At 46.7% G+C, this 22,440-nt stretch overlaps 10 protein-coding genes across 10 annotated transcripts; 5 read left to right on the top strand and 5 right to left on the bottom strand.

The window, feature by feature from the left end:
* Window positions 1–2,878: 2,878 nt before the first annotated feature.
* K441DRAFT_636770 (WD40 repeat-like protein) lies at window positions 2,879–5,162 on the bottom strand. Its single transcript, XM_067646489.1, has 4 exons — window positions 5,044–5,162; window positions 4,901–4,989; window positions 4,671–4,848; window positions 2,879–4,550 (listed from the first exon to the last, which is right to left on the bottom strand). Exons 1-4 carry the CDS (start codon window positions 5,057–5,059, stop codon window positions 3,007–3,009), a joined length of 1,827 nt encoding a protein of 608 aa, XP_067503880.1. The 5' UTR covers window positions 5,060–5,162; the 3' UTR covers window positions 2,879–3,006.
* A 429-nt stretch (window positions 5,163–5,591) lies between these two features.
* K441DRAFT_696567 (uncharacterized protein) lies at window positions 5,592–6,391 on the top strand (the record flags this gene model as incomplete). The annotated part of the gene is made up of 2 exons (XM_067652898.1): window positions 5,592–6,106; window positions 6,295–6,391. 2 exons carry the CDS (start codon window positions 5,592–5,594, stop codon window positions 6,389–6,391), a joined length of 612 nt encoding a protein of 203 aa, XP_067503879.1.
* Window positions 6,392–7,136: 745 nt separating this feature from the next.
* On the top strand, window positions 7,137–7,382 carry K441DRAFT_561610 (uncharacterized protein; the record flags this gene model as incomplete). The annotated part of the gene is made up of 1 exon (XM_067643539.1): window positions 7,137–7,382. The coding sequence occupies one exon, from the start codon at window positions 7,137–7,139 to the stop codon at window positions 7,380–7,382; it is 246 nt and encodes an 81-aa protein (XP_067503878.1).
* Window positions 7,383–7,553: 171 nt separating this feature from the next.
* K441DRAFT_677581 (uncharacterized protein) lies at window positions 7,554–9,711 on the bottom strand (the record flags this gene model as incomplete). Its single annotated transcript, XM_067651081.1, has 2 exons — window positions 7,554–8,750; window positions 9,469–9,711. The coding sequence occupies 2 exons, from the start codon at window positions 9,709–9,711 to the stop codon at window positions 7,554–7,556; spliced, it is 1,440 nt and encodes a 479-aa protein (XP_067503877.1).
* Window positions 9,712–10,060: 349 nt separating this feature from the next.
* Window positions 10,061–11,037, top strand: K441DRAFT_677580 (uncharacterized protein; the record flags this gene model as incomplete). Its single annotated transcript, XM_067651080.1, has 2 exons — window positions 10,061–10,361; window positions 10,418–11,037. 2 exons carry the CDS (start codon window positions 10,061–10,063, stop codon window positions 11,035–11,037), a joined length of 921 nt encoding a protein of 306 aa, XP_067503876.1.
* A 452-nt stretch (window positions 11,038–11,489) lies between these two features.
* On the top strand, window positions 11,490–13,003 carry K441DRAFT_720913 (uncharacterized protein; the record flags this gene model as incomplete). The annotated part of the gene is made up of 4 exons (XM_067654052.1): window positions 11,490–11,719; window positions 11,802–12,087; window positions 12,480–12,856; window positions 12,994–13,003. 4 exons carry the CDS (start codon window positions 11,490–11,492, stop codon window positions 13,001–13,003), a joined length of 903 nt encoding a protein of 300 aa, XP_067503875.1.
* Window positions 13,004–13,582: 579 nt separating this feature from the next.
* Window positions 13,583–15,661, bottom strand: K441DRAFT_636761 (AP endonuclease). Its single transcript, XM_067646488.1, has 3 exons — window positions 15,099–15,661; window positions 15,002–15,038; window positions 13,583–14,940 (listed from the first exon to the last, which is right to left on the bottom strand). Exons 1-3 carry the CDS (start codon window positions 15,538–15,540, stop codon window positions 13,941–13,943), a joined length of 1,479 nt encoding a protein of 492 aa, XP_067503874.1. The 5' UTR covers window positions 15,541–15,661; the 3' UTR covers window positions 13,583–13,940.
* A 117-nt stretch (window positions 15,662–15,778) lies between these two features.
* On the top strand, window positions 15,779–17,210 carry K441DRAFT_118126 (dimethyladenosine transferase). The gene has a single exon (XM_067639995.1). The coding sequence runs from the start codon at window positions 15,842–15,844 to the stop codon at window positions 16,997–16,999; it is 1,158 nt and encodes a 385-aa protein (XP_067503873.1). The 5' UTR covers window positions 15,779–15,841; the 3' UTR covers window positions 17,000–17,210.
* Window positions 17,211–17,256: 46 nt separating this feature from the next.
* K441DRAFT_561148 (imidazole glycerol phosphate synthase HisHF) lies at window positions 17,257–19,040 on the bottom strand (the record flags this gene model as incomplete). Its single annotated transcript, XM_067643523.1, has 3 exons — window positions 17,257–17,346; window positions 17,394–18,839; window positions 18,918–19,040. 3 exons carry the CDS (start codon window positions 19,038–19,040, stop codon window positions 17,257–17,259), a joined length of 1,659 nt encoding a protein of 552 aa, XP_067503872.1.
* An 826-nt stretch (window positions 19,041–19,866) lies between these two features.
* K441DRAFT_660230 (uncharacterized protein) lies at window positions 19,867–21,533 on the bottom strand. The gene is made up of 4 exons (XM_067648673.1): window positions 21,122–21,533; window positions 20,780–21,058; window positions 20,501–20,726; window positions 19,867–20,442 (listed from the first exon to the last, which is right to left on the bottom strand). Exons 1-4 carry the CDS (start codon window positions 21,390–21,392, stop codon window positions 20,352–20,354), a joined length of 867 nt encoding a protein of 288 aa, XP_067503871.1. The 5' UTR covers window positions 21,393–21,533; the 3' UTR covers window positions 19,867–20,351.
* Between the last annotated feature and the right edge of the window lie 907 nt (window positions 21,534–22,440).

Here is a 22,440-nt window from a genome sequence, read left to right as displayed (position 1 = left end):
GACACGAATGAATCAAAGAACCTGTTACCTTATATTGCAATTGCAGTACCCCCCCAGGTGATACCGACAATAGTATTTATAAAGGCGAAGCTATTTGCTCTAGTATTAATAAGGGCAGTTATATTTACTTTATATCTATTTTAAGATACTATATATAGAACGGTAAAATGCTTTTTACCTATTAACTAACTAAGATTAATCTCTTTAAGATTAATAGGGTACCCTAGGGGGGAGTCTTTCCCTAGGGCTTTTTTTTTCCTAACTTGTTAGACATTTCTTCTTCCTCTATTTCTTTAATATCGCTTATATCCTTTAGCTCTAGGCAAGATAAGGTAAAGTAATTCTCCTTATTATAGTTATAGCAAGTAGCCGAGGCGGGGTTAATTAGGGTATTGTAATAAGTACTAGTTAGGGGTGTGGTATATAGCTAATTAGGTAAGGCCCGCTAGTACGTAGATATGACCGCTTTTGGTATAAGAGCGGTTATAGCTTATTTTCCTACTTTAGCTCCTATAGGTATAGCTAATAAGTTTTAGTTATTTTAGGGTCGCTTCTACTAATTAGGGTAAGTGTTAATTCGCTTTAGTTCTAAATCTAGTAATAGGTAATAAGTTATAAGTCTATTATACGTTAGAAGGTTATTTAAGGTTATAGCGATCTTCTCTTATAGCTAAATTATTAGCTTATTATATAGGTCTAATTAGTAGTTCTTAAGGGGAACCTGGCCTTTCCCTATAAGGTATAGGAATTAAATCTAAAATTTAGTAAAGGGTTAGTTTAGTTTTATTATTAGGCGATTATAGTTATACTAGGCGTCCTGTACTTTATTTAGGTTAATATAAATAGCTACTAAGTGCTGTATTATCTTATTAACAGATATAAATTAGATAGGGAAATTGTCCTTAAATTTGGCTTAAAGGTGCCGTTAGGCATCCCCAGTAGTTCGACTAAAAAGGTAGAGTATTTTGGCTTCCTTAGAAAGGAAATAGTTATAGTTAACGCGGAGCTTTCCTTATACTTAAATTCTCTAATTCTTAAAGGTAGGGTTTATCCCATTAGACAGTAGTTAGGGGTTAGGGAGCTTAACGGACTTTAATTACTTCGTTATTATATCTATCCCTTAATACGGCAGGGTCCTTTACCAAGTTCGCTTATATTGACGACTAGATTTAATTAGATATTTATATTAACCTAGCTTTTCTAATTAGTTAATTCTTATCAATAACCTAAGGACCTAAATTGCCGTGTTAAGGGATACTACCTAGTATATCGCATTTAGTAGAGTAAGTATATCGGCTAAAGCTTTAAGAAGGAGAAGCTAGGCTATTTTATAGGGCCGTGAGGCTTTTTAGGATCTCTTATAGGGTCTCTTGTGTATTCCTTACCTTAAGATAATCGGCTTCCTAGCTAGCTACAAGGGCGTAAATCTGCTTGCGTATGTCTACGACGTTATTATTATCTTTAATTTCTAATCCTAATTAGATCTTAGGTTCCTCTTAGGTAAAGGCAACTCTCATATAACGGCTTATATAAATGCTTCTAAACCAAAGCTTATAGAATGCTATCTTACAAAGATACTAAGCTAAAGAGAAGGAAAAGGGGTCGCTAGGACCGATGTAAACAAATATATAGGGTAAGCCGCCAAGGCGCTAGCTTTAGGCGGGCCAATCACAGGTCGGCAGAATTTGGCAGAATTTGGCAGGTAATGTGCGATAGCGCCGTTACAACTATACCCTAGTTAATTAGCTTAAATATTAATCTTACTAGCTATAAGCTAACTTATAACGTGTCCCACCTTTACATCGCTATATTGGCTAAAAAGATAGTAGTACTCGCGAATCTATTGTGACTATGGCGGTATCTAATATATATAGTCTTATATAACTATAGAGGTAGAAAAGCTAGCTTAGTAAGTTATATTTAATAGAGTTTTATATTTAGTTAAATCTAATATAGAAATAGAGCTTCTAGAGCCCTTACTAATACCTTCTTTCCTTCCTTACTACTAATATTACTACTAAGCGTTCTACCTTTTTAAGTCTCTATAGGTACGTAGGACGAATTTGGCTATATTTAAATACTATATTAGGTAAATTAGAGTTAAATTTTAATTAGGTAACGTTAATATTTATATAGAGAGAGGTGCTGCTAAAAATTCACAATAAAATACTATAAAGTCTATATCACTTGCCTAATCGGGACGGCTAGCTGACAGCGTACAGTCAGCGTACGTTATCTTGCAGTCAGTCAACTATAAAGCTCCAGCTCGCAGCGAGGCTGACTGTTGGACACACTGCAACAAGGCGGGTTTGTTGTCTTAGTAGGTTATGGAGCTAAAGCGTTGTGTATTGCTTATCTTTTATATAGGTAGTCGTTGAGGATTGTCCTCATCAATCGCCGACAGGGTTTGCCTACGTTTCCAATCTATACGGATCTCAACCTGAACCAGACTTTTATTAGTAAGATCCGTGACCCTGCAGCAAACCCAAGGTGTGATTGGTGGCAATAATTCTAGTCGCGATTTAGCGATGCACGCAAGCGGGTTAAGGGATAGTGTAGATATCGAATTTTATGAGTGAGCTCCACTTAAATGGTTCTGAATAATATCACGGCCGGATTAGTCGCCAGGTTAACTATTTTCATACGTAATCTTTTTTTACTTCTATTGTACATAGAATTCTAGGCGATCAGTGAGTGATTTCGGTTTCTTAACGGCTTAGGGCATTGTTGAATGCCCAAATTCAAGGATAATAGAGCGATGCAAGATTCACCATGCAATGATCTGAACACGATATCGAACAGCCTATTTGGTCTCGGGTACTTCCATATTTTCTTCTTTATCGTTATCACAGCACGAGTTAGAGGAGTAGTCTCATTGGGCGATCGGAATTGCAATTGAACCCACAATGCAAGAACAACATTTATCTAAGCAGCCAACTTGACCAGTGGTAGTAAACCAGGTGGTCATTAACTTCATTGCAAGATTTGAGCTACGGATTTGACCCCTTACGCTAACCCTTCAAGTTTCCATACCTTGACAGTAGCATCTCCGCCGGTGCTCAGCACCTTAGCGCTTTCCCAAGCCACGCCTGTAACACCATCCTTATGCGCATTCAGCGCCTTGATCCTCTTTCCTGGATCAGTAACACTCCAAACCATAACGTTCGTATCCAAGCTTCCGCTCGCTGCAAAATCACCAGTACTGTTCCAATCCAAACACGTGATTCGCGCCGTGTGGGCGCTCCATCGATCCGTAATCAACTTCCAGTCCCCGCTGGCCTCAAAAGCGTATATCTTTCCATTTGCTGCGCCAACCGCGAGACGGGCCCCGGATGAGGAGAAGGAAAGGGCGGATATAGGCGAGGTTGCACGCCGGAGCTCTACACCTGTCTCTTGGACACCATGGCCAGAGAGTGAGTATATATGTACGAGCTTGTCGTCGCCACCCACAGCGATGGTGGACCCTGACGCCGCGACACAAGTAGGTGTGTATTTTACCGGAAACTCGCCAGCGGGTTTCCCATCGTCGTACAGCTTGATAGCCTCGGGAGATGCCACTACCACGATGCCCGAAGTAGTGGCAACTCCCTTGGGCTGAAAGCTAAGCGAAGTCTTGGAGCCGGTGAAAGTCTTGGTTGAGACGGAGACAGAGCGGAGGGTATCATCCCAACCAACGCTGTAGATTTGAGCCTCACCCTTATGAGTGGAGGCAGCCAACCCGGCGACATAATTGGAGTGGGCATCTCCATCTACCTTTTCAGCCAACCCAGAAGACACATCCCACGCACAGACGCGGCCCTCGTAGCTGCCAGTGAAGAATGTCGAGTCTGCGATCCCGGCCACAGCAACATTCTTTTGGTGGCCGCGCACAACCCTCGTGGGTTTTGGAGTGCCGCCAACTAGATAGTTCAGGTTACCCTCCAGATCCACGCTGATAACGAGGCCATCACTGCGCCCTGAGGGCCACACAACGCCCATCTGCTGGTCGGGGATACTGACAATACTCTCTTCACCCATCCGCCACGTCTGGATGGCTTTTCCCGCCTCCGAGTCCCATATCCTGACAGTCTGGTCCGCGCTCGCCGTGACGAAGCTCTTCGAGTCCTTCGCCCAGGAGATGCCGAATATGCTGCCGGTGTGCACGCCCTCCCCAATCTGCCCTTTGGCCTCCCCGGTCTTCCCGTCATACAGCCAGATCCGGCGATCCGCGCCCACACTGGCGAACACGGCGCCATCCGGGCTGAACGCAGTGCCGAAGACAAACTTGTTATGCTGGCCCCGCAGGCTCGTGTTGAACTTGAACGGCGCGCCGTGGTAGAAGACCAGGCTGGTGTCGTCGCTGCCGGTGGCCGCGCGGAGAGGCCGCTGCTGCCGTATTGAGACGCAATTGATCCGCGACGAGTGCCCGGATATCTCGCCCACGCTGTTGCCGCTGTCGGCCGTGATGCAGTGGCCGAACCGCTCCTTCCCGTCCCCGACGGCGATGATGCGCTGGGAGTCGCCGTCCCAGGCGAGGTCGTTGATGCGGCCGGCTATGATGTGGTATTCGCCTGTGCAGAAGCAGAGTATAGTTAGCTATGCTGGGAAAAAAAACTTTTTTTAATTTTTTTTATCAAGCCGCCTCTGCGGGTTTCTCGAGGCCAGGAAGAGTTTTGGATGAGATGACAGACCCTTTGTGGCTCCCTCTCCGGCGCAGTCCCATACCCGCACTATCCCAGAGACATCTCCGCTGGCAACATAGAAACCGGAGGGGGAGAATCGGGCTACGGTAGTCTGGGTTGTATGCGATGTGTACTGTTTGCTGATAGCGGGGTTATCGATGGAGCGGAGGAAGATAGACTTGTTTGACTGCGAGCAGATATTTAGTGTAGCCCTCTGCAAGAAAATACAGAATCCGTACCGCGTATGCTATCCTCTCGCCCTTAGGATCCGAGGACAAGGGGGTCGGCTGGCCACGAGTGGTGGTGGGTGAGGCGGCCCAGATCGCGTCTGCAATGTCTCGTCAGACTGTGACAGTGGTGGAAGGTGCCGCTGGGGGCCTACCAGAAGTTATGGACATTTTTTTTTGAATCGTATATAGGGTCTATTTTGAGGATAGGGAAGGTGGATATTTATATTTCTTCATCAGCTTCCACGTAGCTGGCATTGGTGGTTCACCGAAGGTTTCAGTATGCTGGGCGAGACGCGTTGCGGGGGTGGCTAGAGTGGCTGCTATGACTGCTGGCGGGGATAATCCCTTCCTAATGATGACTAGGACATGACGCTCGCTATTCTCGAAGTAGCATGTCAGCTATAGAGCCTGGCTTCAATTTTAACCGCAAAGAAAAGTCGAATGGTGGCGTTCGCGCAGAGTGAAATTTAATAGCCATCCAAATCTACCTGCAAAGGGCCACAAAAGGGCGCTGGCTGTGCTGCCTAGCGTCCTTCACCAGCTAACCCTACTTCCTCTTATCTTCCCAATTCCCTACTTCAACCCGTAGCACCATTCCCATTTTTCTTTTACTCCTTCTCCTGCTCCCGCTTCCCCTCTTCTCTAACTCCATATTTCCCTCTTACAAATATAAACACATTCTCATACCATTACACGCAACATGACCTTTGATACTAACTTCCCGATGCCCTTCGAAAAAGACAATGAGTATAATGCACCGGATGAAATTGACGAAAATACCAATGAGATTTTATTTTCATTTGAGAGATCTAACCCGGCCTATACCACTGGCTCGTACCTAGGTAGCACTTCAGTTCTCACCACGTCACCCGTTCATTTCGACTCACTGGGAGGACCTGATGGAACCCACTGGCTCGAAATTCAGGCAGATTCAATATCAGCGTCACCATCTCCATCTCCATCTCCATCCATTTCGGCTTCAGCATCGACACCGCATAACTACCATAGCGTTCCAGCCAGCCTTCCGGAGATTCAGCCTCGTGGCACACTCAAAGATTTCAACGAATATGTGCCGACTGGCATACCCGCAATCCGGGCATTGCCTAATTTTTTGGCCACGCCTGTGCTAGATCTGCCAGATGAAGGGAATGAAACTGGAAGCACAAAAGGTCCTAGACCTAATGTTGCTCTAAGCCTACGGGAGGTCGGGAACCAGTAAGTAGTCTGTGCGATCGTTCTTCACATCACCCAATCCGGGGCTTCTTCTTTTGAAACAGCTTTTCTTACCTTTAATACTACCTCAACGGTTCACTGTCCATGTCATGCAATCACGCAGTCTTCTTTCGCGGAACTTTAGCCCCACCGGCCACATCAACCCGCCTACTGTGCTGTATCCGGATAAGGCAGTCTTCTCGTCCGGCCGTTCCTATTTTCCAAGGGCTTTTCGAACATATCGTCGATACTTATCCGAAACCGTTCAAGAAAGGCTTCATTTGTTAGGATGCCATCCATAAGTTAACGATCGTATTATTTGGATTTTAGAATGAAAACATTGCACCTCCTATTTAGGTTCTCACCACTATTTTGGACATAATATTTGGTACATGACCTTTTTTTTTGGTACTCTGATATCCATCAGCCCTTTGGGTAAATCCGCCTTTTGGTATATTAGCCTTTCAGTAACTCAGTCTTTCAAATATTGGAAGACATAATAAATTTGGACAACCCATGCTTCAGAGAATGCCTCTTTGGTGTATATCTTCGGTGATGTCAGTAGACTGGATGCCCTCCTGTGCCTTGGAAACGGTGCTCTAGCTTATACCAATTCATTTCAACTATCGGAACAGATTTAATGCTTGCATTCATCTCCCACCACCGCTATCGCTCCTCTGCCACGGCCACACCGCATACTCACCAATTAGCATTTTTCTTGATCGCTTCGTAAACTCGTTAATCTTCACACTTTGTTCGGATCCGCCAGCTTTACATACATTTTAGCAAACAGCCCTCTTCGTCAAGGCCCATTGCTTTTCTTTTCAGTTGTGAGCAAATACCTAACCAATAGTCGTGCTAGGACCTTGCGTGAACCGGACAACTTCCCTGGAGCTCCGAATTCTCATTTCCTTTATCCCACCGGACTCCACGGACCATCACAAATGCTCCCGTAAGATCGTCACTCATCTTGAAAACCCTTCTCACAGCTCACAGATCCTACCGTATCTCTGCCGAACCCGAACCTATCGGTATGGTCTTGAGCGATGATCGATACATATGCCATAGCAGTATATGCTATGGTCTAACCTTCAATCGTTTAGCGGACCTCAAACGACATCACAACAGTCTCCATTCAAGCAACGGCGTAGTGTTTTGGTGCAGCGCGAATGGCTGTCGTCGTAGTCTAGGAGGGAAACCATTTCCACGAAAAGATAAGCGGGATGAGCATGTCAGGAATATGCATGGCGACTTGAAAAGACCACAAATGGGGATGTAAGGTACCGACGGAGGAGAGTCCCTTTGAATATCTATCGAATTGGTCGTATCGTGGGTTTCCGGACTAGCGAGGCAGGATAATGATTGCGTTAAGAATCTTCACTCGTTTTCTGGGACGGTATCTAAGCAGGGCGGATGTAATTTGTTGTTATTTTTCAGAATTCATAATATTTCAGGCGCTCTTGGGCGCTCTCTCTCGCTCGATGGCTCGATTACGCTCATCGTCACCCCTCTTGTATGCTTCAGCTTTCTCAGCCTCAAGTTCTTGACCAAGTTTAAAAATCTTCTCCTTAATTTGTGATATTGCAGAGCTATCTTGACCATCTTCCTCGGCCTGCCGTAGCTCATCTTCCGCGATCTCCCTCGTTCTTAGCTTCTTAAGCCAGTCATCCAATTTCGTCGCACTGCCAAAACAGATGCCATAGCCGTCACAGTAACAAGAGTGAGGGGCAGGGCAATGCTCCGGGTTGCGGGTGAAAATATATTGCCACATGTACTCAAAGATCCTCCCGCTATCCGAGTCTTCAAGCGGGGTATCAAGTAGCCACTTTCTCAGACGTTCATAAAAGCTTTTCGGGTTGTCCCTCACGCGTTCGCGGCTCACGGCAAACTGGGCGCAGCAAGGCTGCGACAAGACCGGCGGCGCGCGGTGTCCCGGGAAGAGCTCGTTCCAAAGCTCAAAGCTGAACTGCTTTTCCTCTGGCTTCTTCACCACGTCGAAGTCGACCTCGGGCCGGTCCAGATGGATCCAGTCGGGACAGCCAGGATCCAGGTGGCAGCGAGAGTTCATGTAGCCCACGCGAGCTATCCGATCATCCCGCATCCTTCGAATGGTGTTGGCCGAGTCGAGGCCAAGTAGAATGTTGTTGTGCCAGGCGACGCGGTGAGCGTGGAAAAAGAGAATGGAGTCGGGAAGCGCATCGTAGTGATCGATAATGTACGTCAGATACACCATGGCCTCGTGGCCTTTGTTCTTCGGAACCTGGAAGGGGACTGAAGGATCATCGACATGATAAATGGCAGTCGCAAGGTCAGGAAGTTCCTGGGCGATCCAGGCGACGCTCTCACTTTTCAGTTTGGGCACGACTAAGATGCGCGTGTAGTTCGAGCCTGGCGGTTTGGCGACGCCAGGGCCAAAGGTCTGACGACCGTGGGTTGTGGTGGTGTCGCCATTTCCGTGCTTGTTCGAGACGGTCCCGTCATGTCTGCCAAAGCTCAGCCAGAGGAAAACAAAGGCAACGACGGCGGCAACTGCTGCAACAGCCCGACGAGGGCTTGATANCATGCTGGCGCCCTCTCGGCGCGACCCCAGCAGGAATCGCAGGTAGACAGGAAGAGTCTTAGCGGCTCTGAAGGGGATGCTAGCTCCCTAGGTATGTTGGAGAAGAATAGAGTGTGGAGAGATTATTCCGGCCAAAACAGCAACGGACATTGCAGGTGTCAAGGAGTATTATTTTCGGAAATTATCGTAGGCGACGGCCAAGGCTTCTGTAAGATGCCGAGTAGCGTAGGCGGGGGCTTAACTAGGCGCCCAGTGGATGCTTGTACGTAGCCTCGAATAGCCACGTGCATGCACGATACCCCAGTTACAGTCGTTTAAGAAATATCGGTAAAAACCGCCAAGCCGCAGCAGCGCGCATCACCCCCCCATCAAAACAATACACCCCCTATAGCTTTACCAATATATCTCTATATTTTACAAATAGAGGCTTATTTTATAGCTCTATCCTAGGGCTATAAAATAAGCCTATATTTATATATTTTAGGGCTATTTTGGTAGAGTTATGGGGGGTGCTTATTTCTAGGAATAGAGGGGTCGGATTAGTCAGCGCAGAGCCTCAATTTAAGTTGCACAGCTGTTGCAAAGCACCCCCCATAGCCCCACTAATATTGCTTTATATTTTATAAATAAAGGTTTATTTTATAGCCCTAGGATAGAGCTATAAAATAAGCCTCTATTTGTAAAATATAGAGATATATTGGTAAAGCTATAGGGGGTATATTGTTTTGATGGGGGGGTGATGCGCGCTGCTGCGGCTTGGCGATTTTTACCGATATTTCTTAAACGACTGTAACGTAAGGCTGACTATCGCTGACCCCTTGGCCCCCATTCCGTTGCCGGTCCCTGGGCCGTCCTGCCCTCCTTGCCCTTCTCTCCTCACAGCCACTGAACCAGATGGCCAATTGCTAGGCTCTCTCACAGCCCGCAACATGTCCCATGTCCGTCTCAGGTTCACATTGGCTACAATCTTATCTCCTCCAACCGCTACCGCCTCTTCTTTCCTGCCCCCCCGATGTGCTATTTGTATTCTCCGTCGTTCTGGTCCCATAGCTGTATCTCTCAATTCGCTGCGTTTTATATAAGTTAGAGTGCTCCCAGTAGTCTATCATCGTCTTGTTAAATGACCGCAATCAGGGAAACACGGATCATAAACATTCCTCCGATATTACCCTTACTCAGCATCATAACTCAGCCCTAAGACATCACTTTACTAGCCATCGAAACGCCTGGCTGCAAAGAGGCCCGCGCTTTCAAGTCGGATCCTTCTGCACGCTAGGTATGGCTGTTCCACTCTCCATCGTTCAACCACATTCTGTTACCACTCTTTCCCTCTCGTTTTTCCATATTATGTTCACTGCGGAGAGCGCTGGCGTCTGACTCTGCGAGTAGTGGTGAAAATGTCGGTGGCTTCGCTGATATATCTTTCTTTTCTCTCTCTCCTCACATTACTATCCCTCTCCCACGCCGCGAGTTGCTACTTCCCTGATGCAACCGCAGCCTCGCATGACTTTCCGTGTTATCCTGACCGCGATATAAGCGTCTGTTGTGGGCCCGGCTTTGCCTGTCTTCCCAATGGCATCTGCGAAGTTACGGATGCCGCCGTCAATCCGGGGGTGTTATACCAATTTGTGCGAGGCTCATGTACAGACAAAACTTGGGCATCCACTGCCTGCCCGCAATTCTGCGTTACCACCGGATGTAAGTATCTTGGAATACGCCAAGCGTGGGTCGTCGCAAGCTAATGCCCGCAATAGATGCGCTTGATGGTGGCAATACGATGATGGCATGCGATGAGAGTGCCGGGACCTTCTGCTGCCTTGGTGGAAATGGAGCCGGTCAACCATCCGCTTGCAATTGCACAACGGGGGTTAATATCACGACCCTAGAAGGAGGGGTAGTCGCATTCACGACCATCGGGATAGTAGGTACATCCACCTCAAGTTCCTTGATCTCAACGACAATTCCTGCAACATCCTCCACACCCTCGCCCACGACTACTACGGCAAGTCCGTCGCCTTCATCGTCAACAACGTCTTCCGCTTCCCTCTCAACCGGCGCAAAAGCCGGCATCGGCGTGGGCGTCCCTGTTGGCGCGCTCATATTTGCTGGGCTGGGATATCTTCTGTGGCGTGACCGGAAACGGGGAAAGAAGATGAAAGAACTACAGGGCCAAACTGGCAACGGCGCATATGGCCAAACGGGGCAGTACTTAAAGCCTCCCGAGTATGCGCACCATAGCGAGGTGCAACCATTGCAGCACGCGCAGTATACGCCGACATACGAACTAGGGTCTACGGAGCAGTTCGAAATGGATGCGTCTAATCAAAGACCGAGAGAGTTGATGGATGAGGTTCCGAATTCTACTAGTAAATAAAGCTTAGCATCTCCGAATCGATGCGATACTTAAAATGACTAGCGTGGTTCATTGGCTGAAGTCTGGACCGAGAACTTAGCCAGTCTGCACAATCTGCCAAGAAATTAAGAGATATATTTATTTGAGCATCTCGAGGTTTAATAAATAGGTTGATGATAATCATACACCTCCCAATTAATATGCATACCTACTACAAAGCATTGTGTAGAGAAGAAAAGACAAAGAAACCGAGAGTATCTCGTTGTTCGTGTTGTTTTCGTAGGCGGGTAGCACAATGCAGTGCGAGTTCACACATAAGTTTTCACGATAAGTCTCTACGATTTACTAAACTTGCGTCGATACCCGTTCTCTTCTCCGAGTCTGCCAAAGACGATATACCACCAGATTTCATATACTTAGCCGGCCTAAGTATATCAATTTCATCTGCCTTGACAACGACACAAAGTATCACCATGTTTTCTTACTCATCTGCTGAGAGAGAGCTAGCAACTGTGGTTAAAGCCTCTGACTATGACAAGGCACCTGAACGCATGCTTCTGAGACCGTATTCGATAAAGCCATTTAAGTCAATGGCTGTCACAGGAGCAATCATGATCTACCGGTTCTTCACAGGGCAGCAGTCACTTACACCATCCAGGACCGACAAGTCATCACATGACTGCGATGAACAGATCAAGGACGGGTATATTCAGGATCTTGAAGAGAATAGAGCACTTTGGAAGCCTTTTCACGGATTTTAAGATACAGGCTCAAAAAGATATTAGGCAGCTGCAAGACGAAATCCTTGAATTGAAGAAGAAGCTCGACTGGAAGGACAGTTTGTCTGAAGAAGAAAAGAGGGAAGGTTCGGAAAATACCACTGCTCTCCGACAGGAAATTGATAGTCTAAAGGCTGAGTTAGCCACAGCGTACACCGGGGTTAGAGCAATGAACACAAAACTTCGCGTGTCGGAGGGTTTGTGGAAATCAGTTAAGGGCCAATGCATGGCCGCCGAGGAGAAGCTCGAAAGAGTAGAAGGGGAGTGGTCCCAGCTTGATCGCAAAGTCAAAGTCCAAAAAGCTGAAAATAGCGCTCTTGTCGACCCAAATAGGACTTGCTTACTATTTTCGGCTGCTTACTTTCGTATATCTCACCACTCAGCTGCTTACCCTCATAAGTCTTACCACCTGTCTCAGTTGCATACAACTACCTCATGTATATATAGAGGCCCTAGAGTCACATTTAATAGACAGAGTTCTCATTCCTGATCGTCCGTTCAACAGCTCTAGTGCAAGCTTTAGCGGAACGTCAGGATGAGCTCAGGGAACTAACTAGAGCTGCTGAACTCGAAAGACTGCGAACAGTCGAACGGGAGACGGACCTTAAGCTCCGTTTGGAAGGCATCAAAATTAAATTATACGTAGACCTAGCTGATAATGATGCTCTTATTGACGGCCTTCAGTGCCGTTATGACGCTGACAAGCTCAAGTTCGAAGACCGCCTAGCATCCAAGGACATCACTATCAAAGAACTGCATGAGGACTTCGGAAATGGTAACAGCAAATCCAACGAAGCCCTAGCAGCAAGCAGCTTAGAAACAGGAAAACTTAGGTTTGATCTGAGTGAGAAGAGCACCCAGATTGACATACTTCAGAGAGAGCTTCGGCAAGTGAAGCAACATCATGAAAATGCTGCCGAGGAGATCGCCAATCTCAAGAACCAAGCCCCATTCCCTTTTACCGCTATTGCCTGGAAGGCGGCAAAGGAGATCCAGAGCAGAGATAAAATCATCGAGAATCTCAAAACGGAACTTGCTAAGAAAACAACTCATATCAGAGTGTTAGCGAGTGCTGCAAGTACATCAAAGGCAGTTCCCTTCTGTCGATGCCTTTCTAAGCCCAGGAGCAGAGTCCATCAGCCCGCCAGTTATTCAACAATCCCGCAAACATGCGATGATGGAGCTGAATTGGGTGAAGCGGTGCCTAGAACCGTCTCACCAGATGTTAGCCGGACATACCAGGTCAGGAACAAACTCGTATGTAGATTGATCTACGAAGAAAATGAAGCTATATATACACGGTGGATGAGTCGCAGGCATCCCTGATCTAACCCTAGTATAGTAGTGATCGGCGCCAGGTCGACACCAGACAATGCTTCGGGAGATGAAATCTAGTTTCCTGATAGATTTTGATGCAAGGAGCCAGTAGTAGCGAGTGAGTACATATTCTGAGACTCGAGCCATCGTATGCATAGGTGAAGGACTGAGGGTGGCTGGGACCAGTGCGTGGCGTGGATCTGGGTACTCCAAATCCAATGCACCATACTTAGATAGGAATAATAATTACCTATATAGGCTAGCCCGCCATTTTGGTTCCAACTGGAACGAGTGTTCATGCCGGTCCAAATAAATCACTGTAGCGGCTGGGAGGACCGAATTAATGTATTTTTATTTGGGATGATTATTTTGGAGTAGAAGTTGCCAACTGCGTATATTAGTTGCGCTTGTTAAATTTAAAAGAGAGAAAATAGAATGAGTCGTTTTCCAAGCAATATGCAATATTATGTGTGGTTCATTGATCATCTGTGAGTGGAGAAGGGGCGCACTATAGCAATACATTACAAGACTTTTGATACGCAATTTCATTTTGAGTGCCTAATCTAATAGAGCCATGTGAGACTTTTAGGTACTGCTGAACTTCATGGTAAACGCCATCCCATAGTCCGAATGTCGGGAAACTTGAGGTCATTTAGTGAGTCCAAGGTCTCCACCATATAGATTGGTCCGGAGGAGATGCCACCAAATGCCCGAAGTTACACCTCAAAACTGGGTATCTTGTCCAAAGTCAGTAAAGCAGAAGGAAGGAATGCGGCCATCAGAATTTAATAATTGCTGAGGCCTACTGGTAGTAGCCTCCCCAGACCGCTACTCATCTTCACTCAGGCCTTCATCATCACTCTTCTGCTTTTTAGCTCTCTTTCCCTTGCCTTTAGTCTTTCCCTTTGCATCCTTGGCCTTCTTCCTTCCAACCTGGTCCTGCACCTTTTCCCTCTCCTTAATTCCCTGCTTCTGTAGGCTTTCCTCGAGCTCCACGAACTCCTTTGAGTTAATATCCATACCTACCAAACTCTCCAGTAATTTGATTTCCTTCGCCCAGATTCCTCTGTCCTCGTCTTTCTTCCCATCTGCAGCGGCAACATCAATTGGCGTCTCCAACACCATCGGCAAGCCCCAGAGCCGTGGCTCGTTGACGATATTATGAAAAGCACGAAGACCCAGAAAACCCGTTCCGATATTCGCATGCAAATCTCTGTGACTACCTAATGGAGCTTTGGAATCGTTTATGTGAAGCGCTTTGAGATACTTCAGGCCAATGACCTTATCGAATGCCGATATCGTCGTAGAGAAGGTCTCTGGGGTGCGTAAGTCATAGCCTGCAGCAAAGACATGGCAAGTATCAAGACACACGCCCACTCGAGATTTGTCATTGACAAGGGAAATGATGGATGCGAGATCGTCGAAAGTACCACCGATAGTGTTGCCGAGACTAGCCATAGTCTCTAGAAGTGTGATAACGGTACCAGTGCTTGGGTCTGCATGAGCGCGATTGAGATTGCCTGCGATGTGTGCGATAGCCTCCTCGTGTGTAGAGCTAGCCGAATTGCCGGGGTGGAAGTTATAGAGTTTTATGCCGAGTTTCTGACATCTTGAGAGGTCTTCAACGAAGGAGTCGTAGGCCTGGGTTGTACGAGCAGCGTCTGTGTGCGCAAGGTTCACAAGGTAGGAGCCGTGGGGGACAGCAGTTTGCGAGGGAGCGATGTTGTGCGTTTTACAGGCAGCTTTGAACAGAGTGATATGTTCAGTTGACAACGCTGGGTTGGCCCATTTGCGCTGAGACTTAAGGAAGACAGCGAAAGCATTTCCACTATCGCGCGTTAGCTAGGGTTATTGCCCAAACGAAAGAATGAGCGTTAAGGAGAACGAACCCGATCTTAACACAATTAGCAATGCTGTTGTGAACTCCTAGAGAATATCAAATATCAGCAAACGATATTCACGATAGCTTGGTATATGCGACCAGACCTCCAGCAGCACTAACATGTGCTCCGACCAACAACTTCGAACCAACTGTCCGCACAGCAAGCGGCATGGCTTCGGCCTCCAAATCTTCCTTTGCTTTGCGCTTTCGTTGAACCTTCTTCTTGGTGACTGTCACTTCGGCTTCAGTATCCTCTTCCATCTCAATCTCGTAAGGCTTCTTGCCCTTTTTGGGAGTGGCTTTTGGAGCCTCTTCTGCTTCGTCTGCGGGAATCCCTGCGTAGGGTACTTTTGCTGCAGCGCCCGCTCGCTTCGTTTTCTTTACTGATTGGGTTATAGACTCAGCTTTGCGTTTTCTACTGCCTGTCTTGCCCTGAATTGAGGTTTTCGTCCCAGCTCGTTCAGTGAGGTCCGCACTAGCTGCAGAAGTCAGCCCAGGAATGTCAGATGGCGCAGACGAGAGGCCAGACGAGGACTGGCGTCCCATTATTGCTTTTCCAGGGTCAATTAAGCTGACGCTATTCAGGAGCGGAGTCGGCAACCACTACTCCAAATGCGCACGATACTATGGGTGTGTAGGTGTGTAGGTAGGGTGAGTGAGGTGAGAGGTTGGGCAGGTGCTGCAGTCGAACGCGTCAAGACACCGGCACGAAGTCACGCCGCAGACGCAAAAGCTTGAATGCTTATCGATAACCTTAAATCTCAACACCCCAAAATTTCCCACTTGCTATTCTACTACTCTGGCGCGCCTCTCCTCCCCGCCGTGTTTGACGTCCCCAGCCTTCAAAATGCCGAAAGCCCACAAACGATATACCTCTTCGGGGGGTTCTAAAGCCTCCCCATATGCTAATCCAACCAAATCCGCCGCCGCCAACGCTATCTTCAAAATGAACACCGATTTGGGCCAGCATATCTTAAAGAATCCTGGTGTTGCGCAAGCTATCGTGGACAAAGCTTGTCTCAAACAATCCGACCATGTCCTAGAAGTAGGCCCGGGAACAGGAAACCTTACAGTGCTGATCCTAAAAGCTGCGAAATCAGTCACGGCGGTCGAGATGGACCCGCGAATGGCAGCTGAGTTGACCAAGCGTGTCCAGTCGACGCCTTCAATGAGTTCTCGTCTAACAATACTGCTGGGTGATGTCATCAAGACTGAGCTTCCGCCCTTCGATGTCTGCATATCGAATACACCTTATCAAATATCTTCGCCCCTCGTCTTCAAGCTACTGAGTCTGGAGCGCCCGCCGCGTTGTTGTGTCCTCATGTTCCAGCGCGAGTTTGCAATGCGTCTTTTCGCGAAACCCGGGGATAAGCTTTACTCTCGTCTCTCCGTCAATGCGCAAATGTGGGCCACCATCTCACACGTCATGAAAGTAGGACGGAACAACTTCAACCCACCGCCTGCTGTTGAATCCTCCGTCGTGCGACTAGTACCTAAGGTCCCCCGACCGCAGATAAGTTATGAGGAATGGGATGGGCTTCTAAGGGTGTGCTTTGTCCGGAAAAACCGGACATTAAGAGCAGCGTTTCTGGGAACACAGACTGTATTGGAGATGCTGAGTTCGAACTATCGTGTTTGGTGCGCTCAGAACGACATAATTATTGAAGATGGACCTTTGGATGCCGAGACTAGTGACGAAGCTGACGTGATGGAGGTTGATAAAATTGAAGAAGATGACGAATGGAGTGGAATTATGGACGATGAAGACGCCGAAGATGACCTGCCAGACTTTTTCAAAGAAGAAGCTGCAAAGAAAGCTGCATCAAGAAAAGGGAATCCGAATCGAAAAAAGAAGGGGAAAGTAGCGGAGATGGTAAGAGAGAAAGTGAGGAAGGTACTTGAGGATGAAACATATTTAGCGGACAAGCGGGCACGTTTATGTGATGAGGGTGATTTTTTGAAGTTGTTGTATGCTTTCAATAAAGAGGGCATCCATTTCAGCTAAAATGGCTCTGATATAGCATCTAGCGTTCGGTTCTTGGGGGCATAACATGGTGTTCAAGGAGAACTGGGCTTGGTAAAGATAATGTTGCGGAACGAGATTATGGTGCAAGCCCTCGAACACTGCAAAGTGCTGCATATAGAGTTGACCTTCGATGATGATACCAAGTTACCTAAGATAGATCTACAGTAGAAGTAGCCATCAGCAGTATCTATTACTTTTTGAGCATATTAGCACTGATAAGTCTACCATTCGCTTTGCTATATTGTCTCTTCAAACTGCCGCACAAGCAATCCTTCCTCCTGCAAGTATTCCTTCACCTGCTTCACGGTATATTCTCCTCTGTGAAACTGTGATTATCAGAAAGTGCAGAACCTATGGTGATCAGTAAACTCACCATTCCAGCACCCAGCGCAGCATCTGTAGTTGTCTTTTCAAACACTTCTCTGAAATGTTTCGGATTTCCGGCCCCACTACTTGCGATTACTGGAATCTTGATTGTTTGCTTAACGTCATTGATTAGTTCAAGATCAAACCCACTATTTGTCCCATCCTTGTCAATACAATTCAGTAATATCTCTCCCGCACCCATGGCTTCAACTGCTACAACCAGTTGCCGTACATCAAAGTCGCGGCCCTCACGTCCACCCTTAATTGTGCACTGATACCAACAGTATTCCTCGCCGTTAGGACCTAACGTTGAGGATTTGATTGTGTGGTGAGATGTTGATGACGGGGAGGAGACATAGACTCGCCGAGGATCCACACTGACGACCACGGCTTGGTTCCCGTAGGCAGCAGAGATAGTCTCGACGGCAGTGTTACCTGCCAGTATTTTCCCACGGGTATAATAGTCCTCTGCAGCAATCACGGCATCTGATCCAATACTCACTTTGTCCGCACCTGACTTAAAGTACATTGTAGCAATATCAAGAGCAGATATTTTCGTTCCGTCGGTGTCGACAGTATCCCGTATTCCACCGCCAATAGTCAAAGGAACAAATACAGTCTCGGAAGTTCTTCGTAAAATCTCGAGCATAGGTGTATCGGCAACTGGGCAGTTCCGGAACGAGGTGATGTTGAGGAATGTAACTTCGTCAGCACCTTGTTCGTAGTATTTCTTAGCCATGTCAACAGGTTTGCCCAAGTTACGCACAGCACCACCTGAAGACACTCCATCCTTTTCCCGGACATCATATTGATCGCCCTTCGTAACCACGAGATCCCCTTGGTCATTTGTTCGAACATCAAGGCATGCGATGACTCGACGTGTTAGACCTTCACTTGTTAATGCTGCTGACGGCTTCTCTTCAAGCTTTTCTAGCCGCCTCCCTTCCAAGAATGCCTTTATAACCCGCATACCGGCAGCGCCACTCTTTTCAGGGTGGAACTGAGTTGCGAAAATATTGTCTTTAGCAATTGCCCCCACGAATTCTTCATTTCCATAACGCGCGGTAGCCACGCTCCATCCGGACTTCTCCAGTCGTCCTTCATGGTACGGCACAGCATACGAATGTACATAATAGTATTTGCTGCTTGGCCTCAGGCCATATAGGCTCTCCTGTGTGACTTCCCTCGGGGGTGATGTGTTGGCGGAATTCCAACCAATATGCGGCACACTTTTATCCGTGTCCTGAAACTTCTTCAACTGTCCGGGTATAAGGCCCAGGCCAGGTACAAGGGCATCCTCTTCAGAGCCTTGAAAAAGTGCCTGTAAGCCCACACAAATTCCCATAAATGGCTTCCCGGCCTGAATGTATTCTTGTATAGGTTCCACATATCCAGCCTTCGCGAGTTGGCTCATGCAATGACCAAAGTGACCGACGCCAGGGATTATGAGTTTCTGAGCGTCTGTGACATCAGCACGGAGCCGTAATAAGCATCCAACCTACTTCTATGAGAAGTATGTAAGGGTCTTTACCTCAGCTTTAACAATGTCGGCGGGAGATTTCACCCACTCAATTGTATAGCCAATTTTCTCGATGGCATTAACCAGTGAACGAACATTGCCAGCGACATAGTCGAGTAAATGGACAGTCGGCATGTCGAGCAGAGTAGTAGATCACCTTCAATGATGTTAAATGAAATAATTGAAAGGAACGAGGAGCCAGCTGCGGTAACTTTTTGTGCCACCCCCACTCTGAGTCGGAGAAAAAGGTGGCCGATATTCGTCCATGCGCCCGCACTACAAAACACCGCACCGTTAAGGCGTAGTAAGGATCCCGGAGTCCGCAAAAAGCTTCTACGGGGGTATATAAGGGCGCGCGACTAATTTACGTACTGTAACTACCTTATAAGAAGGCATTATAAGGTGTGAGAGTGGTAATAAGTGTCTTGTTTACATCAAATAGACTGCGCTCGCTTAGTGGGCGCATGGACGAATATCGGCCACCTTTTTCTCCGACTGAGAGCCCCATTATGTGAGTATCCCATTTCGGAAGCGGTGAACTTACCTCAGCGAGCTCAGACGTGATTTTTTTTGGCTAGCGTCGGAATAACAGCTACGCCGTCTTCCTTCTTGCAAAATCACGTCTGAGAGCCTTTGGCGAGTTTTGTTAAAAGCGTAAGCAAAATCTTAGTTTTAGCGATTTTATAAGGGGATTTCCTCTACGACGTAATAAAATAAAGTCTTCAAAAGTTCATAGATATATTTCAGGGGGCTACTTTATATACTAACAGCTTTAGAATTATATTGTCCCCTCCTAAATCTAAGATTAATTTCGTTAAAGTTAAAATTCTTATTGTTAAAAGCGTGAGCACCTTTACGTACCCTTATATACGGGCCTACGTAAGGTATAAAAAGCCTAAAATCTTATAATCTATAGAGCTAGATCTCCTAAGTAATTTGATATAATTTTTACCTTAAAATACGTTGTGGGGAGATTAAATAATTTTGTTGGGGTTTATAAGTTTTCCTTACAAAAAAAGCTTATGCTTCCATACAAATCCCGCCAAAGTCCCTTAGACTAAGAAATCGATCAAATATCCGAAGGAGTTGAGCGCGCCAGCGCAATCGATTTCTTAGTATGAGTCCACTGAGGTAAACGGGGCATGTTTGGATGCCAAGGCGAACTGCTCAGCTCCACCAACGAAGAATCCCTGGTCGCCACCCGCCTTACGCCACCAGTTATTTTAAATCTCACCCCTCACCCACTTGCGGGGAAGGCCATCATGCCGACATTATGCCTAAACCCTCACCCACCGAACTACCATTTCGTCGGCTTGCCCAATTCGGATTTCCGTGAGAAGAATGGAGAATCAGCGCACAGCGCGGTCCCAAATACCAGTCCAAAGAACGCATACTGAAGACGTCGCTAATGCCGAAATTAACACTATGTAGCATGTCCAACCATCACTAGATCTGCCTATTGCTTTCCCTCGTCGTTCCATCTAGCTCCATTGGCTGCACTTGCGGGAAATGGTCTAGCGAAACAGGCAGTTCAGACCTGCCAGTCTTTCGTTAGTTGTTCTTCCGAAGCGCGCATTCACTCGTAGACTGTGTACCTAGCATATTTGATTGGACCGCTTCCAGCAGCTTCAATAATCCCGTGTTGCTCCGGTAGTTCCTGGGGCGTCATGTGAGCAGCCTGGTACTTCGCTCCCCTTCTGCGGCGGAAATACCACATAGCTGCCACGCCTGCTAGAACCAGGAGAGCTCCACCCACTCCGACACCGACACCAACTCCAATTGCGGTTGAATGACTATTGTTGCTCGGGCTAGAAGATGTTGCTGATTCGGAATTATCAGCTATGCTTCCAATTGGACTTGGCTTTACCCCATACCTATGGTTGTGGATGCGGCTGAGCTTGTAACACTGGCAGATGCGCTCGCTGGGCTCGATGACGATGCGCCTGATGATGTGGTAGATGAGGATGCTGAGGATGCTGAGGAAGTCGACACGTGTGTGTTGGTATACGCTTGGCCGATGATTGTCAAGGTATATGGCTCTCCAGAAAATGACATGGTTTCATAACTGGAATTGCATTGGCAATTATCATAACAGCAGTATTCGTCGACGGTGGTATTGCAGCTGAATACTGGTGTGCCATTATCGGCGGGAACTATACAAATATACGTCAGCGCTCATCGCAGGACCAACCGGAAGACTTCAGATTGTATCGTACGTTCGCAAAACCTAGGACATGCGGATGATTTAAAGTTTTGATCTGTGCAGGTGCCTCGGTGATAGGCTTTCAAAGCGTCGTTCAGAGGATCGGAAACGCAAAGCCCATTTGAGAGACAAGCCTGGTCTGAAAAACAGCAAGCGCTTACCAGCGCTGACGGATTGCAGGGGACATCAGAACCCGCTACAGAGCCATCTGGGAAGTGGCAGGACTGTGCAAGTGCCCAGGGCAGAAGGGCGAATATAGACAGAAGTCCTGAAGAAAGCAACATTCTCATCGAGAGCGAGTTGAGCGCAGATCCTCCATGGTAGGACCGCAGGATTATCTCAGTAAGCGACTCAGCCGGCAACCAAGACATTAAATCTCGCTAGTACTTAACTAGTATACTTTACAGACGAATTAGGGTTAGTTCAGACGAAATAGGGTTTTTAATAATGCTGTCTTAGTTGCCGTCTAAGGGCCTTTGGTGCGAAAATATAGGAGGGTCGATTCGAGACTGGATCTTTCTTCTACCTTTTTAATGCCCTACCTCTACCCTAAATAACGTGTTTTTAAAAATCTATTCGATTATAACTAAAGCTACTTTTTAAGAATATTTATTGACCCGAGTTTACGAGTGGTCTATTACTTTCAGGTCCCAAATTTAAACTCTGCCAAGCCTGCTTTTAATTAGGTTAAAAAAAAGTTGCAGGCGGTATCTACCTATAGAATACACGTGACGAACTTTAAAATATTTAAGATCTTACTATTAAAAATATTAATAGACCAATCTTTTTGTTAATATCTCTATCAATACTACTATACGCGTCTTAGCTATGGCGGAACCTACTTTAGTTAGGTATAGCAAGTGCTATTTAATACAACCCCATATTAATTTTATTAAAAACGGTCTATTTACTAAGCTTTTAAAGTTATATTAGGCGTGTCAGTCAAAGGCGCGTTTTCCCTATATATTACTTCTACTTTTACTTACTTTCCTAGGCTTCTAAATAAGTTTAAATAGGCGGAAAGTACAGCTAGGTTCTACTACTAAGACTTATCCTATAAAGCGCTAGTAAAATACTTTACCTAAAACCGATACTAAGGACGTCTTCTTACCTTACGGCCAGAACAGTTAAGATACCCCTAAAATAGCTTAATAGTAGAAGGGAATTAGGGCAATATAACGGGAGCACCGTATTCTTAATTGGCATAGTAAAGCTCACTTATTAACTCCTCCGCTATATATAATAGATAAAGCTAAAAGGGCTATCTAAGAGGGCCTAAATATGTCCTTACCGGAACTAGCTCTAATGCCTCCTCTAGCGCTAATACCTCCT

The sequence above is a fragment of the Cenococcum geophilum genome (genome assembly GCF_001692895.1).
Source record: "Cenococcum geophilum 1.58 unplaced genomic scaffold K441scaffold_22, whole genome shotgun sequence".
Taxonomy (NCBI): domain Eukaryota; kingdom Fungi; phylum Ascomycota; class Dothideomycetes; order Gloniales; family Gloniaceae; genus Cenococcum; species Cenococcum geophilum.
Note: the sequence above shows the minus strand (reverse complement) of the source record. Positions and strands in the feature narration are given on the sequence as shown.

Coding starts and splice junctions, on each gene's coding strand:
- K441DRAFT_118126 (XM_067639995.1), top strand. CDS start 15,842: ATGCCGAAAGCCCACAAACGATATACCTCTTCGGGGGGTTCTAAAGCC.
- K441DRAFT_660230 (XM_067648673.1), bottom strand. CDS start 21,392: ATGTTGCTTTCTTCAGGACTTCTGTCTATATTCGCCCTTCTGCCCTGG. Junction 21,059..21,121: donor ATGTCCTAGGTTTTGCGAAC/GTACGATACAAT, acceptor ATATTTGTATAG/TTCCCGCCGATAATGGCACA. Junction 20,727..20,779: donor AGCCGCATCCACAACCATAG/GTATGGGGTAAA, acceptor ATTCCGAATCAG/CAACATCTTCTAGCCCGAGC.
- K441DRAFT_636770 (XM_067646489.1), bottom strand. Junction 4,849..4,900: donor GCGAGAGGATAGCATACGCG/GTACGGATTCTG, acceptor ATCTGCTCGCAG/TCAAACAAGTCTATCTTCCT. Junction 4,551..4,670: donor CGGAGAGGGAGCCACAAAGG/GTCTGTCATCTC, acceptor GCTTCTGCACAG/GCGAATACCACATCATAGCC.
- K441DRAFT_636761 (XM_067646488.1), bottom strand. CDS start 15,540: ATGGGACGCCAGTCCTCGTCTGGCCTCTCGTCTGCGCCATCTGACATT. Junction 15,039..15,098: donor ACATGTTAGTGCTGCTGGAG/GTCTGGTCGCAT, acceptor GATATTCTCTAG/GAGTTCACAACAGCATTGCT. Junction 14,941..15,001: donor GCTAATTGTGTTAAGATCGG/GTTCGTTCTCCT, acceptor AACGCGCGATAG/TGGAAATGCTTTCGCTGTCT.